Raw genomic sequence first — 9,580 nt, 5'->3', positions numbered from 1 at the left:
GAGCAATAATGATTATGGCAGAATTGTGAATGCAGTGACAACACACATAACAGTCCACGCCTTTTAAGTATGAGTAGTAGCAATGACTACAGTCGTACCACTAAAAATGTTGCTGGTTAAAGCACTGTCAGGAAATACCATAAACACATAGTAAGCACAGACTTGTCAACATGTGGGATCCATTTTACACACCTTGTCATTATTGAGTTTTCTTGCAGCTGTCCAGCTCAGTCATCACCACTCATACCCCTTAGAAGTAACATAGTAAATGGTTCGTTTTGCCCACAATCAAAAGGTTAAAAAGGTTTTTGAAGTCTGTTTTAATTGCTATTTTTGTTTTCAAGTTTTTTTCTATGAATATATATGCTTTTCAAAAGTGGGTTAATTCACAAGTTCAGTTATATCTGACTTATATGAAGACCAGCATAGTTAGACATTTCTCTGTATGACAGTGTTGTGATTGGCGAGGGTGCATAGTGATGGTATGCAGACAGTACCACATGTCTATTGAGCTGTATTGATGTATGCTGTTATATGAATGATATACAAAGTTTTCTGGTATGTGTTCTTGCGACATTGTTTTTGCATTAGCGTAGAGACACTGAGTCCCCAAGAATCATAGAGAGGAATGTTTGTGGGTTTGGTTAAACTAAATCATAACATGAAGTGTACAATATAAATAAGAACATCAGACACAACAAATGGGCATCATGAGTGTTTATTGCACCACAAGCGGCCCCAGCTTAAAATAGTGTGATGGCTTTCTTGTCAAACACAAACCCAACCAGAGTGATTGGTCCCCTTGATTCTATGACAACAATTGAAGTACTTAAATGAAGTGTAATGCTATCTATTTATCTATCTATGGTTTCATTGTGAAACTATTTTTTTAAGATGACAGGACATAAATGTTGGTAAAGAAAGAAAAACTTTATTATTTCTCTTACAGAAGTCAACCATTACATTTTAGCATACTGCAGTAAACAAAAAAACAAGGAAAAGATGGCATTAAAACATCACACCATACACACAATAACGATCAAATTGAATTCCCACATTTTTATGAAGGCACATGCTGCATTTGACAGGTTAAAGCCACCTTCTTGCATGCACAAACTGACATTTTTCCAACAGTCACCTTTGGGGAAAAAATCAAATCCATTTTGGGTTAAAATCAAATTTTAACACTCTGCTCTTCAGAGGTTCCGTTTAGACATGCCATTTGCATGTGGGAGTCAAAATACCTCAGCAACAAACAGTCCCACAAATCACCACAGCATGCAAATGAGAAAAAATAAAAATCAATACACTGGAATAATCTTATCAAAAGCAAACATTTTGAGTTTCCACACAATGAATAATGATCATCATTCATGTCACACTCTCTGCATCAAATACTCACAGACACACACACACTCAAATTCTCACTATTTATCCAACTACACGATTTTTTGGCCCTCAGCCTCCTCTTGCTGGCCTCCTGAGTAAACCTAAGTATGTCACTGTAAAGGAGTGTAGGTGGGCCTGGGGTGATTTCTTTGAAACATGTACTACTGCTAAATACCTGACACTCAACTCGTCTTTCTAAGAAAATGCCTGGAGGATGGATTAACCCGAAATCTCCCACCATCCCATGTTTGTCTTTGTGACTGACGCACAACCCCCCCCTTTACACACTCACATGACATGTTAAACATTTCTCACTCATGCAATTTCTGGCATACTTATAGGGTTGCTCTCTTAACACCCCAAGCTTGTTTTATTTTTCTATGCTAAAGTAACGCAAGGCATTGCTTCCTCTCTTAAAGGAAGAATGGATACTATTTAATTTCCTCTCCACACTGGGAACTTTGGTGAGTCTGTAAGAAGTTTTGAACTTAAAATCAGTGACTAAAACTGCCACCATTCACAGCACTTTCAAGAGTGATGCTGAAACGCACTTCAATTAAAGAGACTTAAAACAAAAGGTTTTGCTGTTGTGTGTTTGTATCACTGACAATGTGTCCAATTGCTTAATATTAAAGCGCTATCAAGAAGTGGCCAACAGGAGGAGCTGACAGGCCCCCTCTCTTATGTCACATGAAAGCAAAGAACATTTACTGATACAGTAAAAAAAAAAAAAAATCAACGTTATATATTTTAACAGTATTCTGTCAAAGTGCACAATTGGGGTTCTAAGTTACAGAAAAAGGCCAATATATGACAAAAAAGAGACACATTTAAATACAGGTTAAACAAAGAAACTAGTAATAATAATAATAATAATAATACAAACACAATTATATTCACAGCAATATCTCTGTAGTCTATCAACACCAAATGTAGTAAAAGGTGACTTTTACTGACCATAAGCTACATCCAAACTCCATGTCACTCAGAATGTGAGGTATAGCACTGCTACACACACCAACTGCTGACTGTTAAACACATCAACACAAACACACCTGGAGGTATCTATGGTTCCCCCCCACCCCTGGATTACATGTAAGTGCACAGGTGAGGTGCCAGCATCAGCATGAGGAGTTCTGTTCACGGACACTAGCCGCTTTGTAATGCTTATGCTGGAACTCCATGACAAACCTCCGTGGCTCCAACACATTCAAAACGAGTCATAAAAGTCACATACATACAAACATGCACGCATACACGCCAAAGATGCATGCCACTTATTCAGAGCAGTCTTCGAATTTGATCTACAAAGGCTTCTCACGTCTACAAAACCACACACAAGCCCAGTACACCAATCAATTGATATGAAATAAACACACTAAAGCTACGGGTAGTAATACAACAAAAGTCAAAATATAAAAAACATGTATAACTTACAAAACAAGAAAAATAACAGTAATGACTGAATGAATTAAGAATAATTATAAAAAATAAAGCTATAATATAGATCAGTAAATGTGAGATGTGACACAGCTGGAGCAGGGAAAAGGGAAACACACACTGGAAGTGAAACTAGGTGGCACATGCAGGGATGTGAGCAATGAACGGAAACAAGAGGGCAGTGATAAAAGTGGCCCTGTTCCAATATTTTTGCACAGCCTCTGCAATTTCTCTCTTTTAACTCTATGTAAGAGCAAATTGTATTCATGATGACTGATATACCGTGGGCGAGCAGCTGGCTGACTGTTTTTAGATCAAGGAGAAGATCTGTAATTGGAGGACAGTGCTTTTTTTCTTAGTGCTGTGCTGAACTCCAATGAATGTACACAAGTATCTGCACTAAGGGTTCAAGGTCATATATCTGGTCTGGCTGGCTGATCATCTTTCAGCCAAAAACCAAATCATGTACTTTTTCAGATTACTCTTGGCTTTGTGTAGATACTTTTTTGTTATTGTTTATCAGCACAATCTGTGATACTCAGTTCACATCAGATCTCGGGGGGCGTTACTTTGCACAGTAATCAAAGCACAAGGAAGTTGATTGTCAATCAAATCATAACCAGTATCACAGTAAAAACAATACTGTTGCTAATCTTAAGTCTTTTCTTTTTAATTATTTTGAAAATGTAAATGGTTACTGTGGGGAACTTCCGTGTTCCAAGAAGAGAAGATCATCATCTTCTACACTAGGTATTGTTTGTTTTCTTTGAAGATGTGAACAGATATTGCAGCTTATGAGGGAGAACATTCTGAAGAAACATTTACTTATATTGAGTACTGTTCACTGAATTTTCAACCATATACCAAGGACCGTTTCAGCCAATCGAGGCTCAGGTTGTAATCAAAAGACCTATGGACTACATGAGGTCCCATGATGTAAATAGATAAGGACTATGTAAAAAGCTAATGCAAGTACATGGACCTCTGGTTTAAGATATTTTAAATATATTTAATCTGACTGGTAAGATTTATAATTTCCAGTTTTCTTTGTATCCATTATATGTGACACACTACTCACCAACCATGTGCAGTTATTACTAATGCAAAACAGATCTGCCATGCAATCTTACTTTATCTTATGTTAGAGGCAAGTCGTTAACTTGTCAGCCACTTTCATAGAAGGTCAACAACTATGGTGCAGTTAACAGTTAAAGATTCACAACAACACACTGAATGTTGCTACATGATGCTGTGGGCAAAAATGAATGTGCCTGGTCTAGATAAGACTGTACTTTTGTTTGTGTTGTAATGGAGTGAAAGTGAAAAGCTTGATTTACAAAGAAATAAAGGTATAAAGATTTGTGTGCGTGTGTGTGGGTGTGTGTCTTTGTGCTTGTTTATAATCAGGGCCTATGATACTTGTCATTGTAGCGGTGGATGGTGACGCAGCCATGATAAGAGATGGGCCGCGGCATGGCTGCCACTCCTGTGATGATGCCTGTTGCTGGGTCGTAGCACAGGATGGTGTCTGTGGCTTCACCACTTTCCCCTCTGCCGCCAAGGATGAAGATCTTACCATTGCACACTGACATGCCACAGCTCTCCTACACGTACAGAATAGAGGTTACAGCTAGTCTGACAATTTGAAGTCAGTTCCCACTGTATTTGCATTTACGTTATTACCTGTTTGTTAAAAGTGTGAACCACATGTATCCAGTAGTCCTCCATGGGGTCATAGCAGAATATGGATTTGGTGAGACCACCGCAAACATAGATCAGGTTGTTGAGGGACACTGCTGTGATACAGCGCTTGGCGATGGGGATGTTGGCCCGTAGTAACCAGGTATTTGTCTCTGGATCATAGCACTGAACCTGTGATATACAGTTATACACAGTTAGATGTGTTACCATGTGATGAGAGGAGTTGTTGGGTGGAACATTTGAGGCTTGCGAGAACATGGGAGAGACAAAGACTATTCCAGCCTCATTATGTTTTGACTAACTACTCTGTCATTCTCTCATCTCTCTGGTTATCTGATCACATTTTTAAAGTGGTAGATGTGATAAAATCTTTATCTTAAGATGTTAATGGTCACTTGGCATGGAAGCTGAAAAAACAAAGCACTCGTGTGCTTGCCATTCATGTTTCATCAATAATCAAAAATACATTACATTGCTGGGTGTTTGGAAGACCTGCTATATGAAGCAAAAAGGTGGACAACAAACCAAAAACCTCTAAGCGCAGCCTATTTTAAATACGTGTGTGGATTTGTTTCTCAGACAACGCTGTGATTTGTCTACTTTGGTGCTTTTTCACATCACTCGTGTCTTTAAGGTGTAATAACTGAGACAAAAAAGACACATCACATGTGCTTAAGTGTGTGGTTGAGCAAGTGCACATCTGTTTCTCACCTTGTCTGAACAAGTTTCGTCATCAGGGCCTCCTCCAATAACAAAGAGCTTGCCGGCACAGCTGGCTACAGCAGGAGAGCTGACGGCCTCTTTCATTGGTGCCACCTCTGTCCAGCGGTTGGAGAAGGAGTCGTAACACTCCACGCTGCTCAGACGGCTCTGGCCATCATAGCCACCCACGGCATAGACCTGAGGGCAGACACATAAAACATATATTTAAATTAGAAGAGTTGCAATTCCCAGATTGGACCATATGATGTCGGTTGGTGTGATACAACCTTTTTACATGGTCAGTGGCTTACAACAGCATTTGATACAAGAAAGAGGTTTGTATTCCAGCTTACAGGGTTATGAATACAACAGCTTCTACGTCAGCACTTAAAAACCAGTCTGTCAGGTACAGTTAAAAGATGACATACTGTTCCCCAACAACCACCATTATTCCTTCAGTCCGCCTTGCACTTTACATCCGTAAACACTGCCGGCAGGTACTGCTGCATTTGAATATCTTGAACTTCATCACTAGTCCAACTGTATTTAACTGTCAGTTAAATTTTACTACAGTAATAAACCATTCTAAAATTCATGCCCCAAAGAAGTGTGTTGACATACGACAGGAACGAGGAAAAGAAAAAAAAGTATGAAGAGGGAAGAGGTTCTTGAATGTTAAAAGGTAAAGGGTTGCTGAAATACTGCCATTTCCTTAACAACATACCACAAACATTTTCGAGAGGGAGGGCATGGGTTAGGGATACACAATGAGCGACATAATAGTAAACAGTATAACACTGCTCATCAAAATGGTTGGTGTTATGCAACAGAATGCCAACAGTTTTACATCTGCAAACAATGAGAGAAAGAGAGAAAGACAGAGAGATGGAGGACAATAAGGCAGAACAAAAAGACAGAAGTGGTTGTGGTTGTTTGCATTCAACACCCGGGCTTTGTGATAGCACTACTGCCTTTTTAAACCGGAAAAACTAATACCTGGGAAAAAAAAACCTTCATGAAATTGTTGAGGCTTTCTCTGTAGTTCCAGTTATGGCGTTTTCAAACAAATCAACAAATCAATCAATCAATCAATCAAAAACAGCACATAGAACAACTGAACTTTTTTTTGTTTGTTGAGAAAGCCAATAATAAATAATAATGTTAGATAATGTTATAATAATGAGCACAAAATCAAGTGCTGAGAAATATTTTTTAAATATATGCCGATTCAGCCATGTCACAGCACACATAAATCACTTATTTTGAACAACATTGTGTTTCCAAAGTACATCAGAGAGTCTTTTCTTTTTCTTTTTTGTCTTTTACCTAAAAGAATACAAGTGTCAGTGTGCTTTGTGGAATATACTACGTGCACACTGTAGTTTCCATGAGAGATATTCTTCTGCATTCTTCTTCATATATTGAGAACTGGCTCTTCAATGCGCTGAGAATATCCAGACACTGGCTTGTTTGAATACACTAATGGGGGTTGGGGGCCCATGATGGCAGTTTTCTTCTCTTCCTCACTGCTCTGCACTCGCATGTGATTTCAATACACCATGAACGTGTTGAATATACAATAAAGGGACATTTCACACAAGAGTGATGGTGGTAGCACATATTCTATAACCACTTCTGCTACGTGGCTATCACATGAACACTAAACCAAATGTGATTTGTGGCTCTCTGCGGTTTGAAACTACAGTTTGAAGTACATTCATGCCTTACACTTTTAATACTGACATTGGCTGAATGATTAACAGTTTCCTTAACGACCTGACACCCAAGCAGTGGAGAAGAAGGAGAGCTGATAATCACCAACACATCCATCCACTACTACACAACTAACTAACTAACTAACTAACTAAATAACTGACTAACCAACTAGGCCAAGAGGTAAGAGGAGGTTACTGCTTAGAAAATAACAGCTGAGTGACTTCAGGGGCAAAAACAACACAAGAGTGAGAGAGAAAAAGAGCGAGCAAGAGCGAGAGAGAAAGAGTGTGTGAGAGAGAGAGACATTATGATAGATGAGAACAGTCGTCACCATGTGCAGCCATAACAGGGAGAGGAAAACATGTCGTGACCTATTTTTTCTTATACTCCATGGAAACAAGACCAGTCTGACAGAACGTCACAGAGTGTAGGACTCTGAGAAAGTATGTGTATGTATGTTCTTATGCTTATAAACTTATTATTACTACTACTGCTATACTTTTGAGAGCTGAATGGGGCAAGGAGTAAATTAAAAAACTTAGGTCAGCAAAATTACACTACAGTAAAACAAATACAAGCGTGCATGCTGCCGCCATAAGCAGGGAATTTTTACCGAGTGTTTTAATGAGGCAAAAGACTACTTGAAATTAACAAGGGGGGCACAACAACAGGAAAGAAGGTTTTCCACTTTTGGCGAAGGGCACCCTCCAGAGTCCCAAATATGTATTGAAAGCCTAAAAAAGTTGATTTTGCTAATGTCCCCTTTTAAACAAAATTCAGTTTTATCTAAAATTCAAAATGAAGGGTTAAATCTTTTGTACAAGATAATGACTAAGGTATTTTCCGTAAGGTTCCTTGTACAAACAAAACCACATTTATTTGGTATTTCAGGTCCAAGGGTTTGCTTGGACAAAAAGAGTTGTATACTCTGATTTTATTCTTTACTTTCTCTGTCCAGTCAGAATGACTTCACTTTTTTTTATTTCATTACTGACTTTAAAAAAAATGTCTCTGCTCTTCTCTTCATTCAGTGTTTTACGGAAGACTCGGATGACCTTTGGATGCGTCACTGTCAGCGAGACTTCAAGCGTGAGTCTCCTCAGGAATTTGAGTCGTGGAGGGAACTGTATCTGAGGCTGCACGATGAGCGCGAGGAGCGACTGAAGATGCTAACGCAGAACATCTCCTCCGCACACGCCAACAAACCCAAAGGTGGGAGAAGTTTTCACTCATATTCTCCAACATTTTAGGTTCACCTGTCACCTGTGGATGGGATGGTGTTTTTTCATTTAAATGTTTTATTAAAGTCTCTGTATGTCCATGTTTTAGTGTGGGTTTCATGTGTTTCTTCTGGCAGGGCGGCAGGTAAAGATGGCATATGTAAATTCTGCCGCTAAGCCGCCTCGTGACGTTCGCCGCCGACAGGAGAAGTTTGGTACTTCCAGTGGTTTGTCAACAGCCGCCTCCGCTGCAGCTCCCATCAAGTCAGTATAATCTGCACAATCTCATCATGTTGGTCTGTTTTGAAAAAATAACATATCTTGTGATATAGAACAAATATTAAAGATGTACAGAAGATACATGACCATAGATGAAGTAAAGGTGATGTATAGGTAGAACTGTTGGGCAATTGTGGGATTAAATGACTGACAAACAGACAAAGGCCCTTCAGATTTTTTTCTGTTCTTGATTTAGTTCAGGATGTAAAAGTTCACTACACGTATCATTCTTGTGTCTTTCAGAATAAGACCAGTTACTACGGACTTTTCTGGTGAGTCCAGTCACTCGTCTTTGTCCCAACATCACCCTCCCAGCTCGTCCCGCTCTTCTGCACCAGGAGGAGGAGGACACGTCGCTCGAGAAAAGCCACAGGTCAAAAGTAAGGAAGCAATGTGTCATTAATGGACATGAACCACTAACACAAATATTTGTTTAAGTTTTGTTTTTAGGATCTAACAAATGATTGATTTAACATTGTTGTCTCCTCCCTCAGGAATCGCCCCCATGATGGCCAAAACTATCAAAGCATTCAAGAACCGATTCTCCCGCCGATAGTGAAACAGAGACTGAATGTATTTTATGAATTCCATCTGTGTTTTTAATTTAAGTTTAGAAACATTTAACTGGAGACTCCTTCATCCCTACACACACACACACACACACACACACACACACCCTCTCCCACCAAACATAACACACATGAACTTTACAGTATTGGTGGAAAGTTATTATTTTTATTTTTTTTTTTATTTGAAGCATTGGCGTCTGTTTGTGGGGCTCTTTGAATAAGTATTTAAATTATGAATGATGGTTAAAGCGTGTGACGTCTAAAAAGGAAATTATTAACTTTTTTTTTACAGGATGCAAAAGGACATAACGATAAGGGTTGTTTTTTTTAAAAAAGGAGCATTTTTTTGGGAAATACACTTGACTTTCTTGCCTGGATTTAGATGAAAGATTTGATACCAATCACTTGTCTGTATGTTGGAAATTAAGCTACTATCAGCTTCTAGCTTATCTTGGACTGAAAATTGGGGGCAAACAATTAGCCTAGCTCTTCCCGGTAATGACATGCTACCGCAATAGGTGGTGATTCGTATTACCAGGATTAACTCTTCAATCACATATTAGC

The 9,580-nt window shown here is 38.9% G+C and overlaps 2 protein-coding genes across 2 annotated transcripts; one reads left to right on the top strand and one right to left on the bottom strand.

Annotated features, from left to right (window-relative positions):
* Positions 1-4,180: 4,180 nt before the first annotated feature.
* LOC122782000 (kelch-like protein 24) lies at positions 4,181-5,457 on the bottom strand (the record flags this gene model as incomplete). Its single annotated transcript, XM_044046168.1, has 3 exons — positions 4,181-4,433; positions 4,513-4,701; positions 5,242-5,457. Coding segments are annotated over 3 exons (606 nt in total), but the record flags the coding sequence as incomplete, so codon positions are not given.
* A 2,517-nt stretch (positions 5,458-7,974) lies between these two features.
* LOC122778321 (elongin-A-like) lies at positions 7,975-9,247 on the top strand. Its single transcript, XM_044040080.1, has 4 exons — positions 7,975-8,160; positions 8,306-8,432; positions 8,691-8,827; positions 8,942-9,247. The coding sequence occupies exons 1-4, from the start codon at positions 8,010-8,012 to the stop codon at positions 9,001-9,003; spliced, it is 477 nt and encodes a 158-aa protein (XP_043896015.1). The 5' UTR covers positions 7,975-8,009; the 3' UTR covers positions 9,004-9,247.
* The last annotated feature ends 333 nt before the right edge of the window (positions 9,248-9,580 follow it).

This window comes from Solea senegalensis, linkage group LG1, assembly GCF_019176455.1.
Source record: "Solea senegalensis isolate Sse05_10M linkage group LG1, IFAPA_SoseM_1, whole genome shotgun sequence".
Classification (NCBI taxonomy): Eukaryota; Metazoa; Chordata; class Actinopteri; order Pleuronectiformes; family Soleidae; genus Solea; species Solea senegalensis.
This window is presented reverse-complemented; position numbering and strand designations above follow the sequence as displayed.